The sequence below is a fragment of the Calidris pugnax genome, unplaced genomic scaffold (assembly GCF_001431845.1).
Source record: "Calidris pugnax isolate Ruff unplaced genomic scaffold, ASM143184v1 scaffold398, whole genome shotgun sequence".
Classification (NCBI taxonomy): Eukaryota; Metazoa; Chordata; class Aves; order Charadriiformes; family Scolopacidae; genus Calidris; species Calidris pugnax.
In genome coordinates this window covers 1,146,099-1,160,408 of record NW_015091280.1, presented here as the reverse complement: position 1 = coordinate 1,160,408, position 14,310 = coordinate 1,146,099, and the positions used below count along the sequence as shown (strand labels likewise).

The following is a 14,310-nucleotide window of genomic DNA, read 5'->3' as shown; positions in this document are numbered from 1 at the left end:
TGCCCGGGTGGCTGCCTGCCTCGCGGCAGGGTGCCAGGCACGGGGGGGGGGCAGCCCCCGTCTTTGTGCCCGTATCCAGGCACTGGGTAGTACCCCCGCTCCTCCCCAGCAACTTGTCTCTCAGAAATACCACTCTGCTCGCTTCAGAGGAGACAAAAGGCACCGTTTCTGTAGCCAGGGGCTAAAACAACAAAAGCAACAGCAGCCGCCTCTGCGGGCTGGGTGAAGGTGACTCCAGAGTGAGCTCTCCTGCTTCCTCTGGTTCCTGTTGCCATCAGCTCCTGCCCTCAGCACGCACCCTGCTCCTGCTCTGTCACCGCAAGAACAGATTTCCCTCCTCCGACACCCAGACTGTGTGGTCAGCCCAGGAGAAAAGCCTTTCTCTTCGGGCTGGGACTCTTCACCATCTTCCCTTCCAGCAGAACCCCTGCTCCTTCCTGTGAATGGGGTCACCCACAGCACAACTGGCAGGAGCCCCGGGGTCCTGCTCATGCTCCTGGGTGCCCACCACCCTCATAAACACACGTCTCAGAAAATTAAAATCTTGTTTCTCAAGTGCCCAGCCATAATGACCATGCCAGCCACTGTCCATTGAGGTGTCCATCAGAGGAATCGGCACCTCAGCATCTATAACACCGTCACTGATGCTCACAGAGAGGTCAGAACATTTTCCACTGGACTAATTCATTTATATCATCCATGGGACAAATAGATGGTTAAAACCCTTCATTTTCCTTCATTCAGGATTGCCATGCCATCATACCACTCAGTATAACTTTTCAACTCCCTTTCCAGGTTTCCACCGAGACTGTTTTCCCCTGTGAGCTTTGCTGGGACCTGTATGTGGGACAGGAGCCGGGAGACAGAGAAGTCCCTGGCTCAGCCCACTGCCAGCCCCACACACTTCCCATATTTCCTTTTCCCAAGGGGCTGCCAGGTTTAGCTGCTCACCTGTCCTTTGGGGAACAGAGCTCCAGCAGATCCCTGTCAGGCTCTGGTTCCTCTTGCTAGTCTTTTCTTAAAAAAACCCCAAAACTGTAAGAAATGGTTTGGTATGTAAGGAAGAAACATAAAATAAAAGTTGCAGAGGTAAAAACACTCTACAGAAAGTGTAAAACTTCGCTTGTCACCACTGAATCCACCCGGGGAGAAACAGCACCCAGTGCTCTGCACTTCGATACATGGATTTTAAATACTCACTGTTACAAGCGTATTTTCAGGGCAATTTTCCTTCAACGTGAATTTCTTGTCTTCTGTGATCTATTGCAAGCAGGCAAACATCACGTATCATTTTCTTCTCCTTTTTTTTTTAAAATGATACAGCATTTTCCCCACACAGAAGGTACTGACCTTCTATCCTCCTTCTCTCGGGTAACGTGGGAGTGCGCTAAACAGAGTCACACTCAAGCATGACTTGGCATGAGAGTAGAGAGAAGGCCATGAAATCTCTTTTCAAAGCCATTTGTCCCAGGAATCCCACTTCTTAGTCTTTTATTACTGACTTTTCATCCATTCCCACTGCCAGGGCTGTGACCCCACACCCCCACACCCCTCCCAGCCCACCCTCATACACACCGCAGCAAACCCAGAGAGATAACCCACCTGCAGGCTCTCCTCTTTGCTGCTTTCTGCATCGACCAAACATTTTCTCCAGCTCTGCAAAGCACTGGCCAAGTTTCCAGCATGCTAGGGAAGATCAAGGAATCACCCTGATCGATGTAAAATACCACAGTATGATTTATTAAAAAGTCCAAAATTTTACAGAGCCTATGAAAACATGGGGTAATGGTGTAATTGTCCAGGGACTACATGTCCTGTTCAGCTTTCTGCAGGTTTAGGTCCCTGAATCAGAGGGTATGTGAGCATCATTTCCAGGGCAACGCCAGCTGTGAGAGCACAGGGCAGGGACTGCCCTCTTCCCACCTGCAGCTTTTCAGACCAACTTGGCTGCACCTTCAGACTTTCCCAAAATTCTGGGCTTTCCCGAAGCCCGAGCCGCCGTCCAGCAGTGTCACTGCTCTCCAGTCCCACTGGGCTGCACAGCCCACCCGCAGCAGTGTGGGGGCTTTGGACTTTCCTGGGTAAGAAGCTGTGGCAGTGCAGCATGGGCTGTGTCCAGGTGGCACATGTACAAGTGTGAAAACCCATAAAATTCTGCAGAAGATCCTCGCCCGAAGGCTCTGCTGCTGCCCATCACCCTCTGCCTCTCCATCCCCTGTCAAACTTGAGTTATGGTCTGAGAAGAGGCAATGAGAAGGCACTCTCCAAACAAATTCACACTTTTGTGTAAAGCAGAGTTCAGATATACTTAAGGAGAAAATACCTCTTTGTTTCTGTTATTTGGAAGGTAAGTGTGATCAGACTTGGCTTTTCCTTTAATAATTCCATTCCTCTGTCATGCCCTTCCCATCTCATTCCCTTTGAGATTTACTCAATCCTGCTTGAGAAAAGAAAGCTGCTGATCAAGATGAGAGTTATTTCATCATCCGTTGCTGAAACATGACTTCATTTCTCTTGTCTTTTTTACTCTTCAGCATCCAGTATTTCCCTCCAAGACTTCTGTTAATTAAAGCCCAGTTAGGGTTGTCTGCTGATAACTGCACCCTGGTCTAACAAAGCCTGGCCTGTTGCTGGGTGTATTTCACTAGTGTCATATGAACAAGCAACAGCAGGGCTCACTGGAGCACAAACAGCTCGAACTATTGTCTGCAAGGGTTGCCTTTTTGCATGTACTGCGCTGATTCGTGGAAAAGGTCTCTCTAGAAATTTTTTCCTGCAATAGTATTTTAAAAGAATATTCTTACATTTCACATCTTGCATAAAATTGACAACATTGGTAGCTTTTAAATACCAACAACAGGGGAAACAGAAGGAACATAGAGGAAAATTGGCATTACACCACTGTGACTGTGCCACTACCTTGGGCCAATACATCCCGGTGAGGGGTGACAAGTCCCAATGGCTGGGGACATCCTGCTGCTCAGGCAAGTTGCACTTTCTAACCCCACCTGAACGTGTCACTGGGTATTGCTTTCAACATCTTAGAACAGCTCTAGGAGTCATATGGCTTATTCCTATTCATTGCACAATAATCCTCCAATATATCCTGCATTTAAAAAAAAAATAAAGCTTTCTGTAAGTACTGTGTTATTTTTTCTGCTTTGCTCTCACCCTCCTCAGCATCACTCCCTGAAATGAAGGGGCACGAGACACCCAAGAGCACTCCGCTCTCGTTTGGACACGAGTCCACCCAGCACGTTTGTTGTCAGTCATATAAAGAACTCTTCCTCCTCCTCCTCCGCTCTGCTCGTGGGGCTGCCCCTCAGCGTTACTGAGTGACAGCCTGAGGCTCTTTGCCCTGTTCCTCTGCTCCTTTTGGCTGGAGCGAGCAGCAGTGGGGTCCTGTCCCTCCAGGACACGGTGCTGCCGTTCCCCTCCGTGGGTGCTGGTGGCTGGAGGAGGCTGCTCCGCAGGTCCCTGGAGAAGTGGTTCAGGGGGCAGCAGCCACTCGCAGGGGTCACCACGGCGAGGCCGGTGTCGACGTTGGTCTCGGGTGCCTGCCCACCAGCACGGCTCTCCTGGAGAGAAGCCCGCAGCTTGCTGCTCCCCTGCCTGCGCAGGGAGGTGGCATCCCACCCATGCCACCGGGCTGCTGGACCACTGTGAGAAGAGCAGAAGTGCCTGTGGAGGTCACTGCCAGCTTTCTCAGAAGTTAGAGCTTTGCTTTGGTCAGATTTTGGTTTACCTTTCATGGGTCTGACCTCCTGACTTCTCCACCCAGGATTACCTCGTTTTGCGGGGACAGAGTCCTGCAGAATTTTGTCATTGCCTGCATCACTGTGCTGATTTGAAAAGCCAACATTTGTTTGATGGGGCTTGGAGCTGTCTTGAACCTGTTGAAGAAAATTTGGAGAGAACACCATTAACTTATTGTTCTAGTTTGACCAAGTGATGATGCTCTTACCCAGCCTCACTGTGCTGAAATCACCTTCAGCATGAGTGTAGAGAAGAGCACAGGACTCTTACAAGCCTGAAAAACAGCAGATGAGGCAGTGTAGATGATGTGATGCACATGAAGAAAAACAATCCCAGCTTCCCATACAACATGCTGGGTTGTGAGTAACCCAGGGTCTCATTTCTGTGACAGACAGCATGGTGTTAGCAAGCATTCAGTGCCTGGCAGCAGTCTAGAAAGCAAACGAAATCTGAATAATTATTCCAAACAAAACGGAGAACATTGTTATGCATGAGGCAGCTCGGGTCCCAGAGCTGGACCGTGATGCCTGCCCATCACCTGCAGCACACAGCAGAGTATCATGGAGCTGGGAACGCTCAGAAACACACAACAAGGATAATTGCAAGTACAGTAAAGGAACAACCCTATATGCTGGGAATTTTAACCCTGAAAAAAAAAAAAAAAAAAAAAAAACCAAAAAACAGAAAACCAACAGTTTAGGAGGGAGAGAATAAATTGCTAAAACCACCATGAGCCACCTGGAGAAACAGATAAGTGTTGACCATTCCCTGCCATTTACAGTGCAAGAAGCAGGTGGCATCAACTGAAGCCAGTGGGGCCAGTTTCAATTAAAAGAAGGTGGCAGCAGACCCGGGGAAGTCCCTGCCAAAGTATGTTGTGGATACAAAGAGTTCACATGGATTCAGGGGGAGACTAGATAAACCCTTGGAAAGGAGGGTCACTGCAAGTTGCCTCGGCTGGCTGCAGAAGACCCTTGAGTTTAGAACAGGCAGCTCAGGACCGTATTGGTGGGGTGTAACACATGTATGTGCTTATCCTCTTGCTGTTCCTGCCAAGGAAGCCACCTGTGGCCAGCCATGGACAGAGAGCTGTGGCCAAAACCCATTCCAGACAAAAACCCAAACTACCATGTATCATCTATCAAGCTCTTACACCTCTGGGATTTTCTTGATGGCAGCAGGCACATGCTGTGGTACTTGTGGCAGCTTTCAGAGGGCTCTCAGGACTAGTGCACACCCACAACAGATTTGCTGCAGGTGACCTAAACACAGCACACACAAATAGTTGTGCCTGTCCCGAAACCTTCTTGGAGGCATCAGATCTACCAGAGCTCCTTCACATCTGCAAATCTGAACTGGCTGGTTTCGGAAAGAAACTTGTTCAGGAAGCTTTGGATCAAATGGCATTCCTTTGGTGGCTGGGCAACACATGGACCAGCGCTAATCCAAGGAGGAGATACCCATCAGACCAGCAAGGCCAACAGGACAAGGACTTGCTGAGTACATCCCACTTGTTACAATGGAGCACGTTACCCCTGGGGACACCAGTCAGAGAAAGGCACCCATCTCACCAGTTCTCTGCAAGGCTAGAGACATGTTTCATGTCTTTATTTACAAAACAACATCTTTTGTAAATGGTCCTACTCTCCTGCTGAAGACTCCTGCTTGAGTCTTAAGGCTAAACTTGTAAAATTTGAGTCACAGGGATCTCCTGTAAACACTGAGAAAAAGGACATGGAATAGAACAGTAATTAGCAAGCAACTTCAGCAAAAAAGGGAGAAGATGTAGTTTAGTTGCTTCTTTATCAAACTAGGTGGCTTGGGTTATCTCTTCCCCAATAAAACCAAGAAAAGAGTTCTTGCAGGCTCAGAGGGGAACAACTCCATATGAGGGACAATCCATGAGCGGACCCTTAGATCTGGGGGGGGAGGGGGAAAGGAGGAATACATGATTTGGAAGTACTTCAAGATTTACAGTATGAACCACAGAGCTGCAGAATAAAGCACCACGTGGGAGGCTGTCAGCATGCTGCGTGGAGCACCAACACAAGATAAGCATCCTCAAGTCCAAGTGGACTCCAGCTTCCTTCGCCAGGAGCATCGTGCAGCACAGCTACACTCCCAGAAAAGCTTCCTAATTTCCTGCCAGTGAATTCCTATATGTTTGTCAGCTTAAAGGCCTTGTACCTACAGCAGGAAGAACCACAGAGCAGCTTAGGAAGGGACCTCTGGAGGTCACATGGCCCAGTCCCCTGCTCCAGGCAGGACCAACTTCAAAGTCGCATGAAGATGGTCAGGGTCTTGTCCAATCCAAGTGGTGGCAAACCAGTTTGTAAAGTGAGGAGTACGTAAAGACTGCCCTGAGGATTAGTGTTCAGAGTAGCATAGAAATAGGCTGTACACAATAACTAAGCTGATTTATAGCAAATGAGCTCTGGAAAGAAAAGAAAAACACAGGATGGGCAAATTATTTAAATATTCAAACTACAAGAAAAAAAAAATAATCAGAGGTGGGAGAAAGAACACTGAGCTAAACTGCCCCCTGTAGAATTCCCACTATGTATCATCTCAGCACAGCCTTTTTTTGTTATTTGTATTCATACCACCTCTGGACTGCAGAGTTGAGCAGAAAAGGCAGAGGTTTCCTATGACACATTTCTTTAGCGCTTTTGCCCAACTGCAACTCACTCAAGAGCTCACAAAAATGTACTGCAGGCAATGTTGTATCAACACTCTACTTAGAGTACATCCCGTTTTGGATGCTAAAAATCTGCTTTCAAAAACATTTATAATGTAGTGACTTATGAGAAAAAGAAGAGGCTGTTGCCATCATTTGATTCGGGCAGGGAAGGGAAGGTGTTAAACTAGCCTGCTCAAAACAGCATTAACGCTTTCAATTTCAGGCGAGCAGTGAAGATGTTAATTTAACAATATAAAAACATTCCAAGGCTCTGTGCTTATATTTATCAATGGCATCATGGCACTGGCTGATACTGGTTACTGTATTCAAAAATCAAACTAAAACATAAACAAGCAAAATCCTGATGTCCCATTTTGAAACAATCCAGCTTTCCTTGAGGAAAAAAAGTACTAAACCCTACATACCTGAAGGATAATTGTATTTCCTTCGTAGTCCTGGGTTTGCCACCTGGTGCTGCTGATGGGGATACAGGGGTTGGGCAGGAGAGGCACCAGCTGCCCGATTTCTTGCACCTTGAACTGCAAAGCGGACGACTCCTTTGGCTCAGCAGCCACCCCGACGGGCAGCTGCTTGAGGCAGAGCTGCACGGCAACCCCTCGGGTCACGCACAGCACAAAGACACAGAAGCTGCTGTTCTGCACACTCGCTTCTTTCTGTAGGATCATCTCGTAGAGTCTCACTGCATCCTCATAGTTGTCGAAGCTGCAGTAGAGGGTGACGCGCAGGATTTCGGGGCCGCAGTGCACCCGCCTGATGCCCCACACGGGCAGCTGGTCCTCCAGGCTGTAGAAGTCCTGCTGAGCTGGGGCATAGGGGTGGCTTTGCCCATGAGCAATCTGGGCACACTGGTAGCGCCAGGGCGGACGCTGGAATTGCTCGTGGACCTGGAAAATCCGTTCTTCTCCCAAGTCCTCGTGTAGAAAAAGGAGAACAGATATTCCAGGAAAGCCACAGCTTCTCTTCCGATATCTCTCATAGTATTTCAATGGGGTAACTCGCTCGGACACCAGGAAAAGGTGAATGTCTGGGCAGATCCACTCCAGAAGCCGATCCAGAGTTTGCTGCAGAAGCAATGAGTGACCCGAATTGGCCAGAAGATGCACAGTCATCAGAGAGTCTGTTCCCTCATCCATCGCAAAGGCTCCTGACAAAACATAAAAGCAGACAGATTGGTGCCTTCCCTCCCCTCCTCTAACTGCTGGAGCCTCGGTAAGACAAGGGGTGTACTGCAGGACCTCGACAGAATGCACTCAATCTTCTGCAGGCTTTGCAATAACCTGCTGAAATGCGGGTGTAAGCACAGTAAATGTACACGTGGAGGCGGGCGAAGAGTGACGAGGCGTTGTGTGACCGGTGCCAGGTCGCCCTCACCACAGCAGAGCTCAGCTGAAGGCTCGTTTTCCGACTCCAAGCCGTGAGCTCTGGTCACCATGTACACACGACCAAACCCCTCCGTGCCCTCCTGCTCCTGTCCTTCACGGCACGGGGCAGCAGAGATGAGGAGCACCGAAACCCAAAGGCAGTCATTCCCCAGGAGGAGATGATGTTGTAAGTACACTTGCCTGTCAGCAGTGGAAAGGGACACTCCGGGTCTGGCCGAGTCCCCCTGGAGACCATCTGGGTGCGACCACCACCTTTCTCAAAGGCGATGTGGCACTCCTGCTTGGAAACCTCGGCATATTTTCCTGCAGTCAGCAGGCTGGCTTTAGCTCGGTGCAAAAAGCTTGTGATCTTTGCGAGTCACGCCCTTCTGGGGCATAGAGATAAGCTATTCTTTAAAAACAAGGAAGGAAAACAGGCTAACAAAAGAAAAAAAAACCCATGTGAACACAAGAGATAACAATAGGGGCAGATATGAATCAGCCTCAGGAAAGAGGAGCGTTGGGAAAAATCCTGGTTATGCACTTCACACTCAGGTAGCTCACTGCCCCGCTGGAAACCAGCTCCCAGGTTATTACAGAGTCAATAAACGCTGCGTACCAGGCTTCACCCCTTCAGTGCCCTCTGTGCCTCTTTCCTCCTCCTCTTTTTTTCGTTTTAATGCTGAGATACCCATGTAATCAGCACCCTGAAACACTGGGTTTTTTTCCCTTGCTCCTTGAGTTTACATATTGGTACTTCACTTAGCTACAATAGGAATGCTGAAAATACACCTCTTTCCAAGCCTCTCTTAGATCTAGAAAATAAATCACACTGTCCCTTCATCTCCTTATTTTACAGACCCAGGAGCAAGACATACAAGTCAAGCCAACTTCCATTTTCTACACAGAACTGCCCCCACTGCAGCCAGTATTTCAATCAAAACTGGGGCCTCCAATGATGTATCCAGCTCCATCTAATTATTATCAACACATCTCTCTCTGCTGACTGACCAGCTTCCCTCTCAAACAGTCTAGCACACAAAGCAGTGGTTCACCGTGCAGAAATCTCAGCATAAATAAGTCTGTTATTCAAAATTCTGAACTATTTTTTTTTTTTTTTTAAATACAACCCTAGCTTTAGAGTCAACTGAGAACATCTCCACAGTCTTAAGGTACAAGTAGCGGCGACTGGGTTTCCTTTATGTAGCAGATCACACTCACTGATAGAAATACACATTCATGCTTTAAAAAAATCACCCTGACACCGATATACAGGAAAAAAGAAGGCTGACTAGAAAATGAGGGAAGAAATTAATTTGCACTGATAGAAACAAACCCACCCACAACACTTCTGAGCAAGCAACAACCGTTGGGAGGGAGGCAAAAAAATCCAGCCTTCGGACAATTGCAGGAAGAGAGTAAAGAGAAGAGCGCAAGTGCTCAAAAAAATTACAGTGCTCTAGATGAGCTCTGGACACCACCATTTTACTGGAAAATGGAAGAGGAAATGATTATTCAGCTCTTTGCTCCAGGGCAGGGGCAAGCAGCCATCTGCCTTCCTGCGTGTGAGGGAAAGGGGAGCTTTGCCTGGACGGGAAAACACGGAAACTAAGAAAGTTCACGGGGGCTGGGTTTGGAGCTGGAAGCACGAGCTGGGGTTCGGGGTCCCTGGTCTGGTAGGAGGCAACGGTGCTGGGCACCGCAGAGACACCTGGCTGTGGTGGCAGCAAGGCACCACCCCTCCGGTGCAAAAATCCACAGAGCAGGCAGCAAGGCACCACCCCTCCGGTGCAAAAGTGCCTGTATGTTGAATAGTATGTGCTGTTCCAGCTGCCCCCTAGTAAGATGGATGTGGAGATTTAGGGAGAAAGCAGGAGGAGGAAGACAATAGTAATGAAAGATCCCACTTGGGTGTCAGGAACAAGCAGATGAAGATCTTCAGCCTAGAGAAAGAACCATGGCAGGATATGCTATAGAACTATAAGGTTATGAATGGCATCAGGAGGGTAACAGGGCAGCTGTAGGCTAAAATACCCTCCCAAAAAAGCATGGAAGAGACCACCTGCAGCCAGCAACACGTATCTCCCAGCAAGTGAGGAAACACTGCTCCACAGGTGTTGTTAATCCAGCCACAAGGCACTGTGATACCAGAAGTTTTTTGGGATTCAGAAAGCGACTGAGCACACGCTCAGGTGCAGGATTTGCCAGATGGCTACGGGCTGGGCAAGGAGTCTGGGGACACGCTGCAATGCCTCTGGAAACACAGAGCACTGGTTCCACCGTGGCCTCTCCTCCCACGAGCAGGCTCACCTCACCCCGGGCCATCACCTCCCTTGGGCTGCTCCTGCACCGCAGTCCCGGTACCTGCCCTCCATGTCCCCTTCTCCCACGGAGCAGAGGACATCCCCCCCTCCATCACTCCTCCTCCCACAAACCCTTCACTGGCACGTGCCGGGGTGGGATGGGGAAGCACTCTCACTTGGGAGCTCTGACTGATGTAACGGCCTGAAGAACATTTTCAGGCCAGCTTCTTGGACCCATAAGCTTTCCAGCAGCACCAGGCCAGGAGGACCCACCAGGTATCACAAGGAGCATGGGATGAACCGAACATCAGCTGCTTTTCTCAGAGGCACTGAGAGGGTCTCGGTGGGACAGGGGTGACTGCCATCAGAACAAAGCCTTGGCTTTTGCTGGATCTTGTAAGAAAAGGAAAGTGCTGGTTTCACTCTGATCCCTGAACTTAACGAGCCCTCGCCTTCCCCTCTCCTTCCCCTGCCCCCAGCTTTCCAGTCTGGCTGCCAAACGGAAAAGCCCATTATTCATAGTGACCTACTGAACGCGGCCAAGAAAGATTTCTTTAAGAGATTAGAAAAATAGCAGTTCAATCTTACGTGAAAAATCACTCTGCTGAGGGGAGGGAAAAAAAAGAGATAGGATAATTAAAAAAAATATATATATTTCCCATTCCCACCTGGTAGTGACTGGCAACCCAGCAGGAGCAGCAGCAGGCTGCTGGGGCAGCCCAGCTCTGTGTAAGAGCAGCTCAAATGTGAATATTTGTTTCTACCACTAATATATACACCAGGAAGCCCTGCATAAAATAAAGTAGTCCAAACGCAAGCAGCTAACACACGCTTCATTGTGTCAAGCCTCAGAGAATACTGCCTGCTGTATGTTTAAAAATCTCACTGTGGAAAGGCGCAGCAAAATAATTAAAAATTCCTTTTCATAATGAATTCTTAAGACGCGCCTAGTCCTCTGCGGTGCTCGGAGCCCCTCGCTCTGGCTGACACCAACAAGACTGATGATGCGTCACAGGATTTAATAAGTTCATAGTAATATCTGTAAGGAAGTGACTTTATAAGGATTTTAGTTTTGTATACCAGCACATAATTAACTTCAGCGAGACGGGGTGTCAATTACCCAAGCGTCTCAGGAGCAGGCCTCATTTAATACATGTAATGTCTTGGGCTCAGTCACTTTTAAAAGACCTTTTTTTTGGTTTATGCCAATGTTAAGCTCTGCCTATAACAAGGACAAAAATACTAAATTAACCTGCTAGATGAAAATTCTCTGCAGCATAGACAGGACTGAGACAAAGATCAGGATTAAGGTCTTGAATGCAATAAGCTTTTCAAAGAGTTTGTCTCTCGCTCCTAAACCTTGTGACTCTAATTCATCATCACTTCGGAGAAAAGTACAACCACCAAAGAGCAAAAAACCATCTAATCTACTGCATTTATGCGAGCAGACTTCTGTCCCGAATGGTTCTTGTTTCTTCTTTCTAACCAGCTCAAAAAAAAAAAGAAAAGAGTAGGAATCCAGGGAGGGTCTGGCAGCAGAGAGGGAAGATAGAGAGAGCTCCACCACACACAGGGAACCAGGATCCAAGCACATACACACATAACAAAAAGAAAATTAAAAAAAAAAAAGAAAAGAGTAGGAATCCAGGGAGGGTCTGGCAGCAGAGAGGGAAGATAGAGAGAGCTCCACCACACACAGGGAACCAGGATCCAAGCACATACACACATAACAAAAAGAAAATTAAAAAAAAAAAGAAAAGAGTAGGAATCCAGGGAGGGTCTGGCAGCAGAGAGGGAAGATAGAGAGAGCTCCACCACACACAGGGAACCAGGATCCAAGCACATACACACATAACAAAAAGAAAATTAAAAAAAAAAAGAAAAGAGTAGGAATCCAGGGAGGGTCTGGCAGCAGAGAGGGAAGATAGAGAGAGCTCCACCACACACAGGGAACCAGGATCCAAGCACATACACACATAACAAAAAGAAAATTAAAAAAAAAAAGAAAAGAGTAGGAATCCAGGGAGGGTCTGGCAGCAGAGAGGGAAGATAGAGAGAGCTCCACCACACACAGGGAACCAGGATCCAAGCACATACACACATAACAAAAAGAAAATTAAAAAAAAAAAGAAAAGAGTAGGAATCCAGGGAGGGTCTGGCAGCAGAGAGGGAAGATAGAGAGAGCTCCACCACACACAGGGAACCAGGATCCAAGCACATACACACATAACAAAAAGAAAATTAAAAAAAAAAAGAAAAGAGTAGGAATCCAGGGAGGGTCTGGCAGCAGAGAGGGAAGATAGAGAGAGCTCCACCACACACAGGGAACCAGGATCCAAGCACATACACACATAACAAAAAGAAAATTAAAAAAAAAAAGAAAAGAGTAGGAATCCAGGGAGGGTCTGGCAGCAGAGAGGGAAGATAGAGAGAGCTCCACCACACACAGGGAACCAGGATCCAAGCACATACACACATAACAAAAAGAAAATTAAAAAAAAAAAGAAAAGAGTAGGAATCCAGGGAGGGTCTGGCAGCAGAGAGGGAAGATAGAGAGAGCTCCACCACACACAGGGAACCAGGATCCAAGCACATACACACATAACAAAAAGAAAATTAAAAAAAAAAAGAAAAGAGTAGGAATCCAGGGAGGGTCTGGCAGCAGAGAGGGAAGATAGAGAGAGCTCCACCACACACAGGGAACCAGGATCCAAGCACATACACACATAACAAAAAGAAAATTAAAAAAAAAAAGAAAAGAGTAGGAATCCAGGGAGGGTCTGGCAGCAGAGAGGGAAGATAGAGAGAGCTCCACCACACACAGGGAACCAGGATCCAAGCACATACACACATAACAAAAAGAAAATTAAAAAAAAAAAGAAAAAAGAAAAAAAAAGAGAAAGCAATACAGTTAGAAAGAGGAGAGGGAGGGGAGGCTGCAGGCTGCCTTACCTCTCAGAGCTACAAGGAGGCTGACCCAAGCCACAGCTCCGACCCGGCAGCAGCATCGGCGCAGCTGGTGGTACCTCCTCCCGTGCCGGGACACGGCCACTGGAGACTGCTGCCGGCAGGAGCACTGCGCCGGGAGACGCAGGGGCAAGGTAGGGTTTCAAGACTCCCGGGAGATAAAATGCAAACTATAACGAGAGAGGTTCCCTCTGCCGCTCGGCCGCCGTGGCTGGGGGAACAGGCACCCTCACGGCGGTACGGGGCACGCTCAGAGGCACCACCAGCATCAACCCGCATCTTCCCTGCACACTTACTGACTGCATTAACGAAAGTAAAGCAGATAAGTTCTCCTCAAGCAACACAGACCTGGGTGCGAGGCTGGGAGAGCGGCACTGAGACACAGAGAAGGGAGATCGCTGGCAGCAGACCAAACCATGACCCTGCCAAAGCCCGTGTCAGAACTGCCAGAGACTTCGAGGCAACCACATTGGCACCTGAATGCTCTCTCAGGAAAAGGAGAGCCTCGACTGAGGACTGTGTTTCCAAATACATACCGGCTTCAACAGGACCTTGGAAACCTCACGTTAAACCAGAGCCACTGCAGTGATGCCCCCCAGGCTGATGTCACAGCTGCCGACCCCAAACAAGCTCCTGGGATGCTTATCAGGGGGAGAGGCAACGGGGAGGGAGGAGGATGCTGCAGCCCCTAATGGTGTGGGGTGAGAGCCAGTCTGCTGGTAGCACCGACTGCACAGCAACACAGCCCTCACCCCATCCCTCCCTTCCTCCAGCCCCTCTTCTGATGCACAAGTTTCTTTGGAGAAACTCCGACAGGGTTCCTGCACCGGTGTTGTGCCTGGGCTCCCAGCAATGGGCACACCCCGCCTGCCCCAAAAAGCTGTGACATATGCTTTGCCCTCTGTAGCTTCCTATTAGTAACAAATACATCATTAAAAGGCAGTGCATGTCCCTGCCTGGCTACAGACATCCCACCACAGCCACAAAACCAAAGTTTGTGAATTTGGATTTATACAACCTGATCGAGACAGCTTTTGTATTCAGCTCCAACCAGATTTGGGCTTTGTGCCCTCGGCAGGTTATTGGGCCCTTGTAGACTGAGAGATTCTTCCTCAGTTTTCAGTTTGGTTAAAACGTTTCCAAAAATCCCCAAAGCGCTCCATACACACAAACCAAGATCCACTAAACAGAATGAGCCAATAGGAGGGTACATCAGAAATTA

The 14,310-nt window shown here is 48.4% G+C and overlaps 1 protein-coding gene across 3 annotated transcripts; it reads right to left on the bottom strand.

The window, feature by feature from the left end:
* Positions 1-1,732: 1,732 nt before the first annotated feature.
* Positions 1,733-13,201, bottom strand: FAM124B (family with sequence similarity 124 member B). Of its 3 annotated transcripts, XM_014960646.1 has the most exons (4): positions 8,020-8,133; positions 6,862-7,601; positions 3,788-3,893; positions 3,388-3,660 (listed from the first exon to the last, which is right to left on the bottom strand). In XM_014960646.1, the coding sequence occupies exons 1-4, from the start codon at positions 8,072-8,074 to the stop codon at positions 3,518-3,520; spliced, it is 1,044 nt and encodes a 347-aa protein (XP_014816132.1). In that variant the 5' UTR covers positions 8,075-8,133; the 3' UTR covers positions 3,388-3,517. The 3 variants fall into 3 exon arrangements, with proteins under 3 accessions (XP_014816130.1, XP_014816129.1, XP_014816132.1); XM_014960644.1 differs by lacking the exon at positions 8,020-8,133 and adding an exon at positions 13,074-13,201 and having other exon boundaries at positions 1,733-3,893; XM_014960643.1 differs by having other exon boundaries at positions 1,733-3,893.
* Positions 13,202-14,310: the final 1,109 nt, after the last annotated feature.

Excerpts from the sequence above, each read along its gene's own strand:
- FAM124B (XM_014960643.1), bottom strand. The coding sequence starts at position 8,074 with ATGGTCTCCAGGGGGACTCGGCCAGACCCGGAGTGTCCCTTTCCACTG. Across the intron at positions 7,602-8,019 it reads TCCCTTTCCACTGCTGACAG|GAGCCTTTGCGATGGATGAG; the intron begins GCAAGTGTACTT and ends ATGTTTTGTCAG. Across the intron at positions 3,894-6,861 it reads GAAATACAATTATCCTTCAG|GTTCAAGACAGCTCCAAGCC; the intron begins GTATGTAGGGTT and ends TTTCTTCAACAG.